The 19,915-nt window shown below is 38.5% G+C and overlaps 1 protein-coding gene across 1 annotated transcript; it reads left to right on the plus strand.

The window, feature by feature from the left end:
* The first annotated feature begins 6,869 nt into the window (after positions 1-6,869).
* LOC122194307 (nephrocan-like) lies at positions 6,870-17,728 on the plus strand. Its single transcript, XM_042895275.1, has 4 exons — positions 6,870-6,895; positions 8,649-8,793; positions 13,238-14,139; positions 17,281-17,728. Exons 1-4 carry the CDS (start codon positions 6,870-6,872, stop codon positions 17,726-17,728), a joined length of 1,521 nt encoding a protein of 506 aa, XP_042751209.1.
* Positions 17,729-19,915: the final 2,187 nt, after the last annotated feature.

A 19,915-nucleotide genomic window follows, 5' to 3' on the forward strand; every position in this document is an offset into this window, starting at 1 on the left:
CCCGTCGCCCGGCCCGGCCTCGCCTCGCACAGGGCCCGGCTCGCGCCCCCGCCCGCCTCGGTCGCCCCCCTCCCGCGCCCTCACGGCAGTCCCGGCTCTCCCGGCGCGGCCACGCAGCCAGGCGAGCGGAACGTGCCCGCGCGCATGCGCCACGCCGCTGACAGGCGGCCTCGGGGGCGGCTGGCGCTGCCTGCCACAACTCCAGGTGGCTCCCAGGCAGCAACGGCTGAGCTCCGAGACCGCGATCGCGGCCGCTGCGCTCCCAGCCGGTGCCGGCAGGAGGCGGCGGGGGTGTCCGTGAGCGCCGTGCCCGAGGCGGGGAGGGGAGGAGGGGAGCTGAGGGAGCTGCGGGGTCGCAGCCGCAGATTAGTGTTTCCCGTGTCTGTTGCTGAAAAGGAGCGGAAGGTTTAAACGTGACAGCGGTGTTCTTGTCCCAGCAGCCTGTTCCAATGTTTCACTACCCTTTCAGTAAAGAAATGTTTCCAATATCCAAACTAAACCTTCCCTGACTCAATTTAAGTCTGTTTCCTATTGTCCTGTCACTTGATGCTTGAGAGAAGAGGCTAATTCCAACTCATTACAACCGCATTTGAAGTAGTTGAAGAGAACCGTAAGGTCTTCTCTGAGCCTCTTTTTCTCCAGGCTAAATGTAGAATCATAGAACCGTTTAGGTTGGAAAGGGTGATCATTCCCCTAAGATGATCGTTCCCGTACTCCTTTGGGAGGGGGGAGAGAAAAAGGAATTCTTTCTTTACTGCTGTACTCACGAACACTATCAGGAGAGGCTAGTTTTGCAGTTACACTTTTGTGTAACTGTTCAGGCTCTGCAAAGAGGCTAAGATGCAAACTTAAAAGTGTTACATAAAAATGACTGTACCTGGACACCATGCATCTACAGACACTCTGGCAAATGTAATTATACCAATTGAAAAGGTATTTGCATTTCCTAGCTCATTTTGGTTCTGAAAAAAAGAAACTACAGGAAATAAGCTGTTTCTACATGACTATCATTGTTCTTTCTCCAAGGTCTTCACCTTAGATTCACTTCATTTCCTTGAAATGTTCTGATTGATTCTGATGTTGATTTCAGTAGGAGCTTTATTAGCAAGTCTTGTAGAGGTCTCATGCAAGGTGGTTTTATGGCACCAAAGCAGTAACTCTACCTCAGAAGAGAAAAAAATATCACTTGAACCCAGATCAGGGCTCTAATCCTGCCTACAACAGAGTCCCAGAAACTCCTGTGCCAACACAGCACAGGGAGCACAGGGCCCTAGAGATAGTACAGCAGTGGGACTGCCCCCAGCAGCAGCAAATAGCAAGATGATGGCACCAATGTGCCCTGCCTCTGGGCTGCAAGGTTTCTTGCAGAGAGTTTCTCTCATGGCTCTACTTCACATAAATAATTAATTGGAATACAGACAGACAATTTCCAGCTCAGCGGTTAGACCACTCACCTGGAATGTGAAGAAAGCTGTTAAAGCAGGAAAGGATTGCAATTCTATCAGTCTGTGCTTTAAGGAGAAAAGGGTAAAAGCAAACTTCACCACTAGCAGTAGTTTCATGTTTCCTCTGGGATCTGATATCACAGGCTTGACAAGAACCTTACAGATTGATATTACAAACCTGTTCTTCTGCCCTTTACTGTTCAGATTGTCTGCACTGTAATTTGAGGCAGGTAGTAACAAACTGGAAATGTAATAGAGGTGCTTTTACTGTTAAAGCCTTCCACAATGGATACAAAAGCTGCAAATATTTTTATACAGACCCACAAAAAGAAATCTGGCTCAGTAAAGGGGGGTATTCTGATAGTGTCTGAGCAAAGGGTATAAGTGTCTAAACTTCAAACAGTTGCACAAATGCTTCTAAATGAACCAAACTTAACAGAGCAATTGTTTAAGCTTCATTCTATTGTCTGTTCTCCACAGCCATTATACCAACAAGGTCTGATGGGAAATCAAAGTATTTTCTGTATCAAAAGCTAAACTAACATTATTGTTTAAAGTAGTTTTGTTCAACAATAAAATTGCTTCAGGATTACCAGTTTTATTTGCTTACTTTAGTTTTTATTCTGGAGGTATTACACTGGTGAAACGCATATAGAATTATATTAATTTTTTCTTCTTTTTTTCTAATGGAACAGTAATCTAATTTATAGCTAATGTATCTCAATCTTGTACTTAAATGTCATCTGCTTATCTTGAGAAGGAAATGTCCCATAGTTACTACCTAATGTACCTATACTAAACACTACCTTCAAAAATTGTATTTGATGAATTTATGTAAGGCTTTTTCAAATAATCATATAATTTTTTATTTTTTTTTTAAGAGAGTCATTTTCCTTCAGCTTAGGTGTTGATCCTATCTTAAATTGAATTTATTTACAGTGGTATCAGAGTTTTGTGTGTCACTAATTTAACTTTCATCCCTCCTCAATGCTACCTTTGTTTTGTAAGTTCTTTTATATTATATATATATCTTTTATATATCTTTTACATTTTATAAATCAAACAAGGGTTTGTCTCTGCTTTTTCCACTCAAAGATTAGCTTCTCAAATATAATTTCTTTAGAAACCTACCTGTAGGATAATACCTGTCTAATACTTGCTGGACTATATAAAAATGAGAAAGAATATTATATATTATTAAGAAAATCTGCAGTTGTGACATGAAATCATAGTAAATGCAGTTATCATTAGGAAATATTCACATTCCTCACCAGAAATTCTGGGTGAAAATTTAATAATTATTATTAATCAAAATAATTAGTTATGAGTTGAATAATTTCAACTATGCATTGAAATTAGAAGTAGATATCACTGGCATAAGGATATACACAAGAACAGTTTAATTATCTCAAAACTCTACTTACAAGAGCCCTAGAAAATTCTGATCAATTCCAATTATCCTTGAAATGCCTGCCAAAAGCACCCAGACAAGCTTAACTCTGTTCTGTAAGCAAGCAGTGCAGTCAATATACAATCAAACCTAAGAAAGCTTAGTAGTTTTGGTCTTCAATTAGCTTAAAGTGATTTTAAGTAAGCTGTAGTGTATTCCATCCTGATAACATCAACAAATAATTGAAGAATATTTTTAAAACAGAGGTAGTTTGAGTAAACTGATCTAGAGAAATCTGTGCTGCATGGACACAGTGCTGCTACACCCAAGGAACATTTGTAAGCAACAAATAGTTCCAGAAAATTATCTCAAGAAAAAGATATTAATTGAATATTGTTAATGTCAAAAGGACTTCACTGACAGTTTCCTAGTCTGCTCATTTGACCACTTCTATTTCCTTTACATGTGCACATAATATCCATCACTATTTTCCAGAGAATGTAAAGCACCTGTGCTACTTTATTGTAAGATACTTTTGAGTACATACAGTATTTAATAAATTTAAACCTATTTATTTTGATTGATCACTGGAGTACCTGAAAAATTACTTTGTGCTAAAAGAGCAAATGACCTGAAGCTGGGGAAGACACATCTTCATACAAAACAGAACAATATAATACCCTAATCAAAAGGAAAAAATACTCATGCTAACATCTTCCTTGCTGTATATTTGATACCCAGTATCCATGCCAAGACTGGGAAAAGGTTGTGTGAAATACTCTACAAACCCTGAGTTAGACCTATCCCCTTAACAAAAAATTTACAACATAAATTCATGTGTTTGCACATGAGGGTCAGCTCACCTGTGAAACTCTGTAATTACAGCTGCCCAGCTGTGCACGCCATGTGCACATGTCAAGGCCATCTTTTGTGTGGTTGAGTGGTTTGATTGTCCAGCTGGGTGTATAGCCACAGACAGAGGCAGCAAAGGGGAAATGCAGAATGTTTTGCAATATCAAAATATGGGAGAAATTTTGAGATGAAAATTGAGATGAAATTGAGATGAAAAAGCAAGAATTTCATGTCCTAAAATGGAGCTGTAGATGACTGGAATATGCTTTCCGAAAGTATGCTGGAGAGGAGGAAGTTATCCACTGTATTGAAACTTAAAGGGAGATGGATTTTCAGTTGTCATTAGAGAAAATTTCTGCTAACACAGAAACCTTTTATACATTTCTATTTTAGATTATTCCTTCTTTGCAGGCTCAGGGAGGCTGTCTTCTACAGTCAGCACAGTGACTCCATGGGACCTATGAATCACTCACCCCTATCCTGAGGGAACATTCATTCTTAGTGACCTCTTTACATGATGCAACTTCTCAAGTCACTTCCTTGGTTCATCTTTTCTTTTTTACAGCTCTTACTGCAGTCTTCTTCCCATGTTTATTCCCACATATCTACTTAATCTCATTATTATTTTCTTTTTTAATTTTTAAAAATCTGTACAGCATGTGCTAAAAATATTTGGCTTTTATAGCTTAGCAAAATTAAACCATTTTTTTTGTACACATCATGGATACGATTTGGGAAAATGCTGTTTCAGACTCCACCGTGCTTCACAGTTTCAACAGCAGACAATTTTATACAATTTAAGCTCTGTTCTTGTTCTTTTTGGTGAGCAGTTACTAGCAGACTTTTCTTAATGGTTAAAGATACCCACAGGAACTGGAAGAGCCTATACTCTTACAGGCCTCTGAAAAGTCCTTGCAGGCTACAATTGTTAACTACTGATCTGAGTCAGTTTTGTGTGAGCAAAGCCACTGGAAAAGAAAATCTTTGGTATTGGTTGCATGATCCATTCCTGCCACTTTATTTTTAGGTGCAGTCTCAAATAAGGTAATTAAAGATCTATACAAAAAACTGGTGTGTCCAAATTCTAGGTTGAGAATAAATTCAACCATTTTATCTGCCCTCTTTATCCTCCACTCTTCACTCCTTTTGGGACTGGCTTGATTTTTTTTTTTTCTTTCAATCATTATTGGTAAAAACAATAAAATCTAAAAAGCTTTCATCATACCAACCTGTGCTTTTGTTCATGTGTGTGACATTATCTAAACTGATCACTTCCAGGTGTCTGCTTCAGTTACATCTCATCTTAGATGGCATTCCTCAGCACCATCATAAAACTGGCAGGGTCTAAAACTCTTTGATATGTGGATTCTTGTTTAACAGAGTTTCATTTCTTTTCAATGCACTTCACCCTGCTAGTTCCTCAGGAATGCACTGTCACCACAGACAGGTGAAATGTGAGAAATTCAAAAGGGGCTACCACTTTCATCTCCTCTACATAGCCAGCTACCTACTCATTTCATGGAGGAAAAATCTGCTTTAAGACATTCGGCAGCTGCTCCCAGTGTATGAAGATGAACTTGCCTGGAGTTAGAAAGTATGTTCTCCACATACGATGAAAGCAGATAATAATAATATATAATTAAATTGCCTGGAATGTGTCTGGTTGACATTCTTAATTTAGTGTAATGCTCTGAGGCTCTTTGTTTAAGAAACATTTCTGAAAAGTGGTTGAAATTAATTCAACAGATGATTAAGGGAAACACAGTGCTTTTAAGAACAGTGTTATGATTATTTCTCTTAGCAGGTCTATCCACGCTGGAGAAAAGAGTTTGATTCTCTCTGGTAATCTTTGTGACAGATAAATCATTTGTTGTCCCTACACAAAACTATTCTAAATCCAAGTTAAAAACCTCCAGAAAAAAATACTTATAAATTCACACATTCTCCATAGCAGGCCGTTGATAGCATATGGCAGCTAAATATGCCAAGGATTCTTTCAAGCATACGCCGCCGCTTAGCAGCTCCTAGTTGCCAAAATACTTGTGTATGACATCCCCCAGTGACCCAACTGCTTCCCATGCTCTCTGCAGCTCTCAATCCAGTCTTTCTTGCAATGTCTCCTTTCCAAAGACAAGGACCACGCTGACTGAATGAGCTTTCCTTCCCCATGTCTTCAGTGCTAAGACTACATATTTCTTTATGTAGTTTCTACCACCATACACTTTACAAAGGAGCTTTTACGAGCTGTCTTTCTTCTGAGATTTCTGAACACTCAAACAGGGTTTTGAAAATTCATTTTTCTGATTTTAATGTTGACTTGATTTTCTGTGATATTCTAAAGGTAATCGTAGGTTGAATATGCAAAAATTATTTCCAAATATAAATGTACATGCTTCTGTCAAACCTCTGACTTTGATGAAGAAAGAAAGGGCCCAAACATCAGTACTGTGGAAGCTGAAATCTCGCATGAGGAAAGGCTTGTGCAAGAAGATAATATTATTTTTATTAGATTGATATATTTGAAAAGAAAAATCCACCATCAACAAAACTTTAAAATCACACGAGCACCTCTTCAGATCTGAAATTCAAGCAGAAGCAATAGTGAAAGATCCATTAACTCAGCTCTGCACAGGAATCCCTATTGAAAGGTGAGGGGAATTTGCATCAAAATCTGATGAGAAATTACCTCAAGTGATTTATTTTTTCACTGTTCTCTGACAAAGCTGTGCAACCCACTGAGTCAGCTATGCTTCTTCCATATCACAGACCCTGGACTGGCTGGTTAATCACATTTCTGCGTAGGTTAGATATTCCCATTCATCTTTCACTCATGCAATCTTGTGCCTCCTCATCAGTTCTCTTACCAGCAGGTTGCTAGGAATCAATTAAAAGACACAGCACACAATTTTGTGCAAAAACAAAGGCACTGGCTCTGCTGGACTTGTGTCAGCATTTGCACAAAACAAATGGAATAGGATCATCTTTCATAGCTCTCCCTTTAAAATACCTCGCTGCTCAAAGCAGACATATTTAAAAAATTAATGGAACCATAATATTATTCCTGTTTAAATCATTGTTGTTAATATTACATGTCTAAGGTAGTAAACCAATGAAAGTTCCTTCAGTTATTTTGAAAAGACCAAGAATACAGCTACTGCTCTAAAACGTGAAAAGCCGACAGTATGGCACCGTCCTGTGGTGCTACCTTGTAATTACATCTGCAAACTCCGACATTGGACATTCACACAATAGGGAAGGATGAAATATATAGTTCTTCATTAATGCATTTTCAGATTGATTCTGCATCACTCTAGATCTCTAAACTGTAAAGCATAGGGTTTGATCTGAATTATTTTTTGATGATGTTCCTGAGGAACACAAATACGTCTGTAAGACTGAACATCACTGTCTCAGTGACCTCAGTACTTGCGCTCAACTGACAAAACAGGAGCAAAGTCTGTTCCAGGGCATGCTAAAATATACCACAAGTAGCTGTCAGAATGCAGAAAGGCTTTGCACTTCTGTCTGGGTACTTTGTCTCTTTTAGAATAAAAACAGCTACTAAACACATTGAGATAAGTTAAAATGCTTGCTTTAAAACACCATTGCAAATCCTGCTCACCCACTCATTTTTTGCAGCTGATCAAGATGGCATAAGTCAGGCAGGATTTTTCTCCACAGACTGTTAAACATGCCAACTCAACAGGTTGCTTTAGGAACAGGTTTTCTGCTCTTGCTGTTTGGTTTTGCAGACGCTGGGTTGAAGTTCTGTACTTGTAGCACAAGGGATAAAGGAGACAGAAAGATCTCTAGTAGGGAATGTGGCAATTGTCCATAGTAAAACCAAATGCATCAAATAGGCATACCTTTTGAAGACTGTCCCCAGTTCAGTTACCCATTTGTCAAATCAACTTGACATCATTTTCTGTTGGAAAAATAACCAGCCTAATTCTGAATTCGAGGAATAGGATTAGCTACTTCTAAAAACATGGAGAGGATGGAAGGATACAGACAACAACACAAAGCACTGTGGTGAGGGAGAGCAGTTTCCTAAGTGCACTGTTTTGTATGTTACAAATTGCTGAATAAGAAAAAGAGACAAAAATGCATTGAAGTTTCCTAACAGTATCTTATGTCAAAATGTAGCCTTTCAAAACTTTACAGCTCTGGCTGACACAGCTAATGGATACATACAAACACACCCATAGCATAGAAAAAAAAACAGGAGGGGAACCTCAGTGTTCTGCATCTGCTGTGGGGTGCATGAGTCTTGTCTAATGGACAGTCCACTGCTTGATTTACACTAAATGCTTTCAGATGATTCAAACTTGTAATTTTCAAATCCAATAATAATTAAACTTTCATTTATATGAATTACACAATACAGGTAACTTAGATTCTTACACAATCTTTCAAAAATGTATGCCAATCAACAGCACTCAGCTGTACGGCAGATATTCAGAAAGCTCATAGAATGTTTCAGTTTAAAAATAATAGCTGCAGTTGTTTTTTACAGTTTCTAATGCTGGGTCACAGAAGATACAAAGGTTTTACAGCCCCACTATAAAACAGGTCTTTATCTTTTCCCTGCTAATTCTGTGGTGGCACATTTAACAAAACTAGGAAAGTGGAGATAATGTGGATGTTTGCAGATTAAATGTCAGGTAATAAATAACACTAATTTCACATACCTGCAAATGTAAAGACACCTTATCACTGTTTTAGTTTCTTACTCTTTGTAATGCCTGCCAACATTTTAACCCAAGCAAATTGCAGTATTGTTTTTGCTGTTTTTTCACTGGGATAAAACACACAGTCGTAATATCCTTTTATCAGATTTCATGGTATAAAAAGGTCTTTGGTGCTTAATTCACACTACACATTGCTGAGACAATTTCAGACCTCCTGTTTTGGAAGATGCATTTATCCTATCTTTTAGTTTTTTTGTTTTTTTCTCACAGTGGTCTGAGTACCGCTTGCCCAAGAAGATGCAGCTGTGACCCTGCCCAGTCAGTGCAATGCTACAGAGCTACAGAGATCCCCAGAGAGATTCCTTTCACTACTAGAAGGCTTTACATCAGCCACAGCAAAATTAAGCAACTCCAGGTAGGAAAAATCCAGTAGAAATACCATATATGATGTGCTGTGTCTGAAAGTCATATTTCCCAAGTGGTGGACTTACGAGGGAAAGGAGAATCTTATTCCAGGTACTAGAAGCTGGTGAAATTGGTGCTAGATCTGTTTTCAGTTTTAAACACTTGTGAAATATATGTAAAAATATACCCATGTTGTTTTTTTACATGCAACTCAAAAAACTTGTCACACAAGTAGACAAATGTTAATTTGTTTTAACCACTGACTTAAAGAGTTATTTTTTTAACTTCTGGAAAGCTTTTGCTGTTTTTGATGCAATGTAAATATTTTCCATAGCAAATGGAAAGGTTTTACATAGCTAGAATGAAACTGAATTTTTTTCCCCCTCCTGAGTTGCAAGTTCTAGATAAAACTGCTATTAGAAATAACAGTAGGAGTTAGTAATTAAGGCTTGATCACTCACTGTTAGAGATTGATGCAGTGTGAGATGATAAAAGCAATTCTGGGCCTTCCTAGTGTTGTCATCTACCTAGAGCCATAAAAACAACTGGTTTGTTTTCTAATTTATACATCACTGAATCATATTATTAAAGTCATTATCAGTGCAAGTTATGTTTTTCTGTTTTCCATCCTAATATATTTTTATGTAATAAATATAATTTCTGTATGTCAACACCAGAGAACTATAACCTGTATTATGCATACTTCTTATGTATCACTTTATTGCAAATAGTAAGAAATGCACTGTTTTGGAAAAATACATTTACTTCTTAGTATACTTGTTCTCTCACAAAGAACACATCCTTAACTGCATCTTTGATTTTGTTCTCAGGACTGAACAAAATGGGCTAAGACAACAGCTGGGATACCTGTTGCCCATTGAGAAACAGCCTGAATCATTTTGCAGTTTAACTCAGTGGAAGTTTACTCCTCTTTTTGCTGTTACTGTTGTCCATGATTTTCTTATTGTAGTTTACATACCTACAAGAGTCAAAGTTTATTCATATGATACAATTATATCAATGTTCTATGTGCAATGTGTTAAACTAATTAACTCTTTAATGAATTTATATGAGGAAACAGGTCTTCTGTTATATATACAGAAGTATTGTTGTCTTTTTTTTAAATCAAGATGAGCCATTTTTCCTTTCCTAGGCTATTTGTCCATGCCTGTCAGCTACTCCTAAGATACCATGTACTCAGCACTCAAGTACTATGTTCAGTTTTGGGCCTCTCGCTGTGAGAAAGACATGGAAGCCCTGAAATACGTCCAGAGAAGGGCAATGAAGCTTGAGAGGATACTGGAGAACAAGTCTTGGGGGATCTGGGGTTGTTTAGTCTGGAGGAGGCTTAGGGGAGACCGTGATCTTTACAACTACCAGAAAGGAGGTTGTGATGAGCTGGGGGTCAGTCTTTTCTCCTGTGTAACTAGTGACAGGATCAGAGGGAATGGCTTCAAGTTGCACCAGGAGAGGTTCAGGTTAAATAGGAGAAGTTTTTTCTCTGAACGAGTCGTCAAGCACTGGAATGGGCTGCCCAGGAAGGCAGTGGAGTCACCATCCCTGGAGGTGCTCAAGAAACATTAAGATGTACTAAGGGACATGATTTAGTGGGGAAATATTAGTTGTAGGTAGATAGTTGGACTGAATGATGTTGGATGTCTTTTCCAACCTTGGTAACTCTATGATTCTATATGAGAAAAACAGCCTTAGGTTCTGGCTAGAGAAAAAGGCAGGTATTTGTTACAAAGCATTCAAACATTGGTTATAAGCAAATAGAGCAGTAAAATAATTTTTTGTGACCCTTCAGGGCAAGCAAATAGTGTGTAAAACCATCTAAGGAAAGAGTTTTTCACTTCATACATTAATTTAACTGAACAATCAGTATGCCTTACTTCTACTATCAGCTTTACTCAGAAATAAGTCATTTATGCTATTTGTCTGTAATTATGTAAATTCTTTACTTAAGATTAAATGGGGTTTGTGAGTAGATTTTTTCAGTCTTCTCTGACAAAGCATACTTTTGATGTCCTGACATTGTTAATACATATGCTTAATTTAACACAGCTGAACAATTCTACTGGCTTACATAGTAGTGTTTGTAGGAACAGGTTTTGATTTCTGGTTGTAAACTACATATGTGCAAGTGCTAGGGGAACTCTGTAGTTCTTTGTTTGTTTTTCCCTTTGTCTTTTTTGTTTTTTTGGTTTTGTGTGTGTGTTTGACTGATTGTTTCTGTTTTCCCTTACTTTCTAACTGCTTCATTTGCAGCATCTTAGAAAAAAGAAAACATTTTCATAAAGAAGTTGAATCTAAGCCTAGACTTTTCACAGCCAACCTCCATCAGTCTTTCACACATAATTATTCACATATAATATGGTTTGGCAACTAACAGCCTCACAAGAATAAGCAAATATTCTCTCAAACTGAGCACTAATTACTTCTGAACTTTACAATGGTCAATATTGAAACAGTAAAGAAATTGAAAAGAAGTTTATATGCTAAATACAATATGTTTTGAAGAAAAGGAAGAAAAAAAAAGCAGATCTGTTTTATTCACATCAGTTTTGCACTTTTTCTTGGTAGGGTTGGTCACTATTAAATGACTAGTTGGGTTTTTTGCTTTTGGTATTTGTACAAACTAGGAGTTGTTGCAAACAGAGTTTGCAGTAACAAAACTAGACTGCTTTTAGTATCTTCTTTCAACAATTTTCATAACCTTCATTTGAAGAATAAAACTATAAACTTTTTACTCTCACATTTAGTTTACTTGTAGGTATGTTAATACTTGCTTTTATCTGTTAAAAGAAAATTGCTTCTTTGGCCCACAGAGTAAGGAGCTGTTTTAAGAAACTGGTTTAAAAAAAAAAAAAAAAAAAAAAAAAGCCCAGTTCACAAAGCCTGATAAAGCCTACAAATAGGTGGGAAACAACTCAGAAACATACAACATACAACAATTGGGTAAATAAAGAAGGAAGGAATCTTTTATGTCACCTTCTTAAGATGATTAAAGATACACAAGTATGATAGTCAAATGTATATAATCAGGATCATAGAACCAAACCACTATGCAGAACCTAAGCTACAAAATGATTTATACTCCCTTCCTTGTACATTTATCACTGGGATTAAACAAACTTTGTAGTGTCTCTCAATGAGACTGAATCATGCTGGCAGTTAATGAGCCCAATGGAAATAGCATGCAGACTATAATGTTAGTTTAGCATCTGCTGCTGATGAGTACTGATGATGCTTACCAGACACCTGAAGGGAAAATAGAAAAATACATTTCCTACCTCTTCCTTGCAGAACACCTGCTCATCTTGCTCTGAGCTTTCTGTCATTCCCTTATAAATGAGTTTTTAGAAAACAAGCATGTAGGCCAATGGGCAGCAGCTCCGAAAATTTCAAAGAAGCTGTTTAAGTAACTCAGGTGTTCTAACAACCCCTAGATTCACCCTCATTCCATCCTTCTTCATTTCTTGGTTTAGAGTAACTGCCAGATTCATTCATTTCTTAACCTGAGACACGATAACATGCTTGATATGTACACAGGTTCCAAAAGAACAGAAAAAAAGAAACAATTACTATACCTCTATATATATATGTTGGTTACAGCTAACATCTAAGTTTCATTTAACACTACAAAGCATCTGTTAATTACTAAGTAACATAAAACTAAATTGTTGTAAAAGCAATTTGTTCCACACACATGATTTTCAGACCAAATTGATCTTATACTTTGATCTCATACTTTTGGATTGGTCATCTCAATATGGTGACATTTTCACTTTAAAAAGAAGAGATAGTGGAGAGGTTGAAAAAATACAGCTTTAGCTTCCTGCCAAAAACTCATAGTAGGAAGAAGAGGTAATGAGCACATATCTGGAGAAGTAATGCTGCAGTAATGATATATAGAAATGGCTGTATGATAAACACAAAGCTGCATGTGTAACAACTATCTATGCACTGCAAGGATTTCTGCCACTGGTGAGATTAGCTATCTATTTTATATTGCCTATCTGCCAGGCAGAAATAAATTCCAGTGACGCACTGGAACAGGTTGCCCAAGGAGGCTGTGGATGCCCCATCCCTGGAGGCACTCAGGGCCAGGCTGGATGTGGCTCTGGGCAGCCTGGTCTGGTGGCTGGCAACCTGCACATAGCAGGGGGGTTGAAACTAGATGATCATTATGGTCCCTTTCAACCCACGCTATTCTATAACTCTATGACAGTATGGACTTAAACAATACAATTCTAGAAACATAAGTAAATACAGGCAAACTGAAGGTACCTATAGTGACACATCTTTTGTTACTGCACCATTTCTCTTAGTTTCTTATTCTATAAGAACATAGAGTAGCAGTGGTCAGAGCATCCAGAACAAGCAATCTGTGAGGTGACTCATAAATACTGTATATTGTCACACGAATTATTTTTATCTTTTATCTCTTTAAGATTACTGACTTCAGAAGAATGTCAGCCCTAGAAGAGCTAGTCCTGTCATGCAGTGGTACAGAATCAATAGAAAACAACACTTTCAAAGCTCTGAGCACCTTGAAGTCCCTGGAACTCTACAAAAACCAACTAAAGCAAATACCCATCTTCCTCCCATCTGGCCTTGAAATTTTAAAACTCGCCGATAATTCCATCAATACTTTGCATGCGACTGATTTTGAAGGTTTGGTGAAACTAAGAGTGCTTGATATCAGGAACAACTTGATTGCAACTCTGCCTTCGAGTGCATTTTCTTCCCTCTTCAATTTACAGAGTCTCATTCTGGATGGCAACAATATGGAATCTGTGTCTGCACCACTTAAGCTTCCAAGGCTGAAATATCTAAGCATGGCTGACAATAAACTAAGCTCTCTCCCAACCAGCTTCTTTACATCTTTCAAAAATCTACAGTTTCTCAGTTTAAGTGGAAACTTCCTGACAAAAGTGCCCCTTGACCTACCTAAATCCTTGCTGTCACTAAAACTAGAGAAAAACCAACTCAAAACAGTACGACTTCAAGACATGAAACATCTAGAAAACTTGTCTGAGTTCTTCCTTTCAGAAAATCAGTTGACATCAATAGATGGTGCCCATCTCCTTCCTAACTTAACAACATTGGAGCTCTCTAAGAATCAGCTCCAGGCTCTGCCACTCAGACTGCCAGGCAGACTGCAGAAACTTGACTGCAGCAATAACCTGATTCAGAAGGTGACAGCACAAGAATTCCAAGGACTACAGGACCTCAAACACTTGTTTCTTGACAACAACGCTGTCAGCATGTTTGAGGCAGGAGCCCTTCAGCAGTGTGCGCAGCTTTCTAACCTAGCACTGGAACAGAATCTCCTTATTTCTATCCCACTGAGGCAAGTGATTCTGAGAACAGCTGATCCACAGACATCATTTCTCCATCCTTAGATTTTGAGAATGAGGGCCAAAGTGAAAAAAATAAATTGCTTTCTGACCTAGTCATAGTGGAAATCTACCCATACCATAAACCATCTGTCATAACTGGAACTAATTAGCACTGATTAGGTGTTTTCATTATATGTGTGGTCCCCGGTGATCCTTCTTTCATATTTCTCTGCCAGTAAGGCTGCTTTATTTAACTAACATGTGAATAAGAGGAATCTGCTAGGAGAGTATAACAGTGATTATACAGAAGCTATACTGCTGCTTAGATTTATCTTCTCCCATTACACAAAATTGGTAAAGCAGTCAATAAAAAAGAAAGTTAGCATGTTTAAAGCTGAAGTTTCCACCAATCACATAGTTTACTACTGTTAAAATGTTAAGATTTTGGGAGATGAATCTGGTCTAAAAGAATGTGTTTCTTGGTGGATATTATAATTAACACCTTCATTAAATTCACACATTATAAAGTTCTTGGATTGCTTATAAAATCTCCTGCTTCAGGCCATAAGCAAAATTTCAGCCAAAGGAGCACAGAAGAAACATTCGTTGGGCTCACGCTACCCCTTAATGCTTTGCTCACAGTGCTGGTCCTGGCCATTATCAGAGGTGGTGTGTTAAACCAAATGGAAGCTTGCCAGATATAAAATGGCAATTTCGTTATTTCAAAAAGCTGTGCAATAAGATGGCATCAAAGTAATCATGTAATTCCCTTAACATTAACTTCTCTAACACAACTGCATCATTAAGCCCTGTTTTCATGGCTTGTGGACAGGTTTAACTGCACAAACAAATAATGCAATAAAATTTCAATTTGTTTACCATGAGATCCTTCAGCATTTGAATCTATTTGGTTGAAGCTTTACAATCAGAAAGTGATTTAGTGGTGTATAAATATTTGATTTCAATCTGGCTTGACAGGAATGCTTAATGCTTTCTAGTTACATTAGTATTGCCTAATCCATCTTATTTTACAACCCTCATAGTCAAGGGAATTAACAGGAAGGAGTTCTCTATTAGCCTCTAAGAAATACAGCTTTTAGGGAGGGATTGGGTTTTTTATTTTCAGCTCAACACAAATTTCAAGGAGAGGCTGTAAACATCAAGTAGGAAAGAAATGAGGAGAAGCAAAATGAGCATACTTAATTTGTGTGCTCCATGTACCTAATCTACTTGTGTGTGTCCATACAACTACCTCCTAATCACCAGTTAGTTGCATGGATGCACAGCAATAAAAGTATTACTACTGAGAGAACTACCAGTCACCAGTATCAGAAGTTAAAGAATATAGTTAATGGGGCACAATTAATAGAACTTAGCACTTGTTCAGTTCAGGAAAAAGAAAGGTTATTTCCTTTTTATCCAAAAGGTAAATAATGACATGAAATTTTCTCTAGCTGAACAACAGTCCAAGTATTTTCAGGTCTCACAGAGAAGAGCCCAAACTCCAGAAAATCTTGCAGAGAGTAACTGGTCAGAATACAGGACTGATGACAGCCTCTGGAGCATCAGCAGTATGGCTGTCACGGTCAGCTCCTGAACGGACATGGCTTCTCTGCCAGCAGCAGCATCACATACCCAAATACAGTTACTTCTTCAAGAACAACAGAACTTGAAGTCAAACAATACAGCTCCAAAGACCAACATTGGTATGGTGAGATTGTACAGGCTTTAGACTGTAATCTGGATAAACATTCCAGGTGATATCCTATTGCCTTTGACATCATTGGCTCTATGATTTTACTGCAGAGAACATCTTTAACATTACAGTGTCATATTAGACAACTATTATCATTGACTGTATTTAGGTTTCAAAATCAATTAATTGCAGCCATAAGCACTGGTAAGACCAGTGGAAAGACTTACCATTTCAACACATGAAATCCTCATCTCACCAGAGAATATGGCACAATAGAGAACTCCCTTATTCTCCTATCCCCATTGAAGGTGGGGAGTCTGGGTAAAAAGGTCAACTGCCTTTCAGCCCAAAAGGTCAAATTCAGCTTCACAAAAACATCCAGTGAAGATTACAGTGTGCCCTCTATTAATTCTCAGAGCTATCTCAAATCATTTCATTGACATAAAGCCGGATCAGCCTTTGTGGTTTATGGGACTTTTGCTCAATTTCAAATAGTTATTGGTATCATTACTTACAGTTTGTCTGAGAGTTTTCCTGAACAAGTTTCCTTAAAATCCCTAACCATGATCTTAATCTCTTCACCTTGCATACTAAAGGAGTAAAATTCATTTTCTTAAAAACATTTCACACAAATTAACTGCCTTCTCTATTAAGCACCTTTCACTGACTAGAGCAGAAAAACAGATTGTAAATAAGCTAGACTTCTGAAATAAAAGTGTTATCACACAAATTATAATGCATCAAAGCAAGAATGATATCCATCATCTAGTATCGTATCTCAAGGTACTGGCTTTTTAAAATTCTTTTAAATACAATCACTTATAATTCTCTAAAGTACTATTTCAAAAGACCATAAAAAGCATTTATGTTCTCCATGTTGCTGCTTTTTAAAGTATGAAGTATATTATCAGCTGGACTACTTTTAAGTTTTGAATCTGCTGGCAGGAAGAGAACAAAAAATAGGGGAAAAAAAAAAGAAGAAAAATTCTACTTCTAGTAAAAATTTAGTTATGAACTAAACAGCTTTTTAAAACAAATCATACACAGAAGTACTTGAGGAGTAGAATTGCCATGCTTTTCAAAACTTTTGGTCTTTCATGTTGTTATCATTTGATCATCAGCATGCTTATGGCATTAAATAGTACAAAAAACATTTTTAGGCTTACTTGGCACTCAACTGCATATGCAACTTATCACAACTAAAGCAGGTTAGTGTCGGTCAGAACTGCAATAATTTGGGAAAACCATTCAAATGTGCATAGAGAATATTCCAACAACTTCAAATTAAAACAAGGAAAAAAAAAAAAAAAAAAGACATGAACATTTCAGTACCAGATTTTTTTTTCCACCACATTTTTGTCAGAGATAGTTCTATTTAATATGCTAGATATGCCTGGGCACAAAGAGAATCAGTATAATGAATATAACAGATTTGTGTTGTTTTGTTTTTATTCAGACTTCCAGATACCCTTGCTAGATTGGATCTAAAGGGAAATGACATAGAAGATGTTGGAGAACAAGAACTGAAGGACTTGAAGCAGCTTCAGGTTTTAAATTTAAGGAACAACAAGATATCCGCCTTGGATCGCAAAGTCTTAGAGTATTTACCTCGTCTCCGGCATCTCTATTTAGATGGAAACCCTTGGAATTGCACCTGTGACCTTCTGAGGACCAGAGGAGTGTTAATGGCCAAAGGAACGGATGTCAGGGGAGGGCAGTGTGCAGCACCAGCAGAACGCCGAGGAGAAAGCTGGATGTCTTCCAAAAAGATTCTGCAGCAGTGTGAAGATAATTTGTCTTCCACAGAAAAAGGCAAGGAGGACAGAAAGAAAATGAAACCCAACGAGGCCTCCAGTGTTGCAGTAAATATAGATGATGATGACTACGATTATGAACTAGATTAAAGCCATGGTTAATCCATCATGAATGTTAAAGCTGTCTAGAGCTGCCCACCACCACCAGTATCCCAACTGACAACCAACTTGCTGTGTTGCCATTAAATTTTCCTCTTTAATGTGTGCTATAAATGCTAATAGCTGGTGACAAAGGGGCTCTAATAAGTATGCCATTATAAACTGAAATTTGTAAAAATAACAGCTGTTTTGCCATTAGTACTACGTAGCTTGAAGTAAATAAGAATAAAATTATTATCTCTTAGAAAAGTACTCTGTAACTCTGTATGGAATTTTTAATAGTAAAGCATTCTTATGGTTCCATTTAAAAAAAAAAAAAAAGAAAACAGAAAGAAAATCCTCCAATACCGAACGGTATCATTACCTGCAGTGTGGTGTTCAATATACTTAAACTCAGTTCAGGATGGAGAGTAACATCAGTGCGGTCAATTCCTCATGACTATTTTCAGGTTCTTGCTTTTGACATGTTAATTTCAGTTTTCCAGAAATATTTGCCTGACAATTTTATAAAATCATAGAATCATAGAATGACAAGGTTGGAAACGACTTGCACACTACAAGTGCCCCTTTCACTGGTGGGAACCTTCTAGACTTTTGCTACATAAAAGGGCTTCATGGTGTATGCATCAAATCTGATATATGTGCAAATTTTATCAGGCAGTTCTCAAAGTGCTTGAAAATTAAACAAAATTGGAATACCCAGACCACTAAAACCAGAGAATTACAAACAGTAATCTAAGGGGCTTCCTGACAGTTCATAAATCTCAGCTGATAAGTGAGGAGTAAGCACACCAGCAAATTACTTTTCAAAGCAAACAGTTTCTATTATTCTTTATCTTCTGTTGGCATTCCGTAACTGAATAATCACTCACATTCATTGCGCCTGTTTTGTCGGGTGTCAGAGCGCAGCTATGGGACCACGGCACCTCTGCAGAATCCATTGGCACTTCTGTTTCTTAACACACTAAGCAGTGTAAGTTAGAGAGGCTTACATTATTTTTTCTTTACATTTTAACTTTTGATCATGTCATCAGCTACAATTGTTGGTAGATAAAGATTTAGATGTTTATGGAACAGCACAAGCTTCCTAGCAGTTTGAATGTGTTGTTTTTATGGCTAATAATGGTTTGAGAAAGGTTTTCTTGATAAGAGAAGCTATCTTCTCACTACACTACTTTTCATTTAGTTCTATAATGATGGCACACTCTCCCTTGTCACTTCAGCACTTCATTTGCACAGGCCAAAGCTGGAAGGCTCTTGCACGGGAATGGGAATCTGCACTTTATTGGCTATGTACAGCTACAAGCCAAGACATAAAACCTCTCCTCTATCTCAGCCAGATAGAGGCACCACGCTATACTACACACGGGTTCAAAGAACGGCAACAAAGCTGGTGAGGAGTCCGGAGCACAGGCCTTATGAGGAACGACTGAAGGAGCTGGGATTGTTCAGCCTGGAGAAGAGAAGGCTCAGGGCAGGCTCTATAACTCTATAACTGCCTGAAGGGAGGTTGCACTGAGCTGGGGGTTGGCCTCTACTCTCATGTAACTAGTGGTAGAACTAGAGGGAATGGCTTCAAACTAAGCCAGGGGATATCTAATCTGGACTTTAGGAAATACTACTTCTCTGAAAGAGTGGTCAGGCACTGGAATGGGCTGCCCAGGGAGGTGGTGGAGTCACCGACCCTGGAGGTGTTCAAGGAACATTTGGATTTTGTGTCAAGGGACATGGTTTAGTGAGAGCTATTGGTGACAGGTGGATGGTTGGACTGGATGATCTTGAAGGTCTTTTCCAACCTTGGTGATTCTGTGACTCTGCGACTAGAACGAGGCTGCCCCTGCAGACCCGAACATGGCCCTCCTCCTACTGGGGGCAGCCTAAGCAGGCACTGCTCACACGAGGAAGGCGTAGGGGCAGAACGAGACACGCCGCACGTCCCAGAAGCACAGCAGAGTAACTCCGCCCTAACCTCGCCACGCCCCTACGCCGCCAGGGGGCGTAACCCCAACCCGCCGCACCCCTCCCTGTCCCTCCTCGTCCGTCCGCACCCCTCCCCGCCTGTTCCCTTACGGCCACGTCATTCGCTCGCCGTGGGCGGAAGTGGCGTCAGCTCGCCGGGCGGCCAATGGGCGGCGCGCATGTGGCGGGGTGAGAGGTGAAAGATCAGGCGGGGCGGCA

Source organism: Lagopus leucura, unplaced genomic scaffold (genome assembly GCF_019238085.1).
Source record: "Lagopus leucura isolate 7727_CA_CO unplaced genomic scaffold, USGS_WTPT01 Super-Scaffold_73, whole genome shotgun sequence".
Lineage (NCBI taxonomy): Eukaryota > Metazoa > Chordata > Aves > Galliformes > Phasianidae > Lagopus > Lagopus leucura.

Coding starts and splice junctions, on each gene's coding strand:
- LOC122194307 (XM_042895275.1), top strand. CDS start 6,870: ATGGCACCGTCCTGTGGTGCTACCTT. Junction 6,896..8,648: donor CCGTCCTGTGGTGCTACCTT/GTAATTACATCT, acceptor TTTTTCTCACAG/TGGTCTGAGTACCGCTTGCC. Junction 8,794..13,237: donor GCAAAATTAAGCAACTCCAG/GTAGGAAAAATC, acceptor TATCTCTTTAAG/ATTACTGACTTCAGAAGAAT.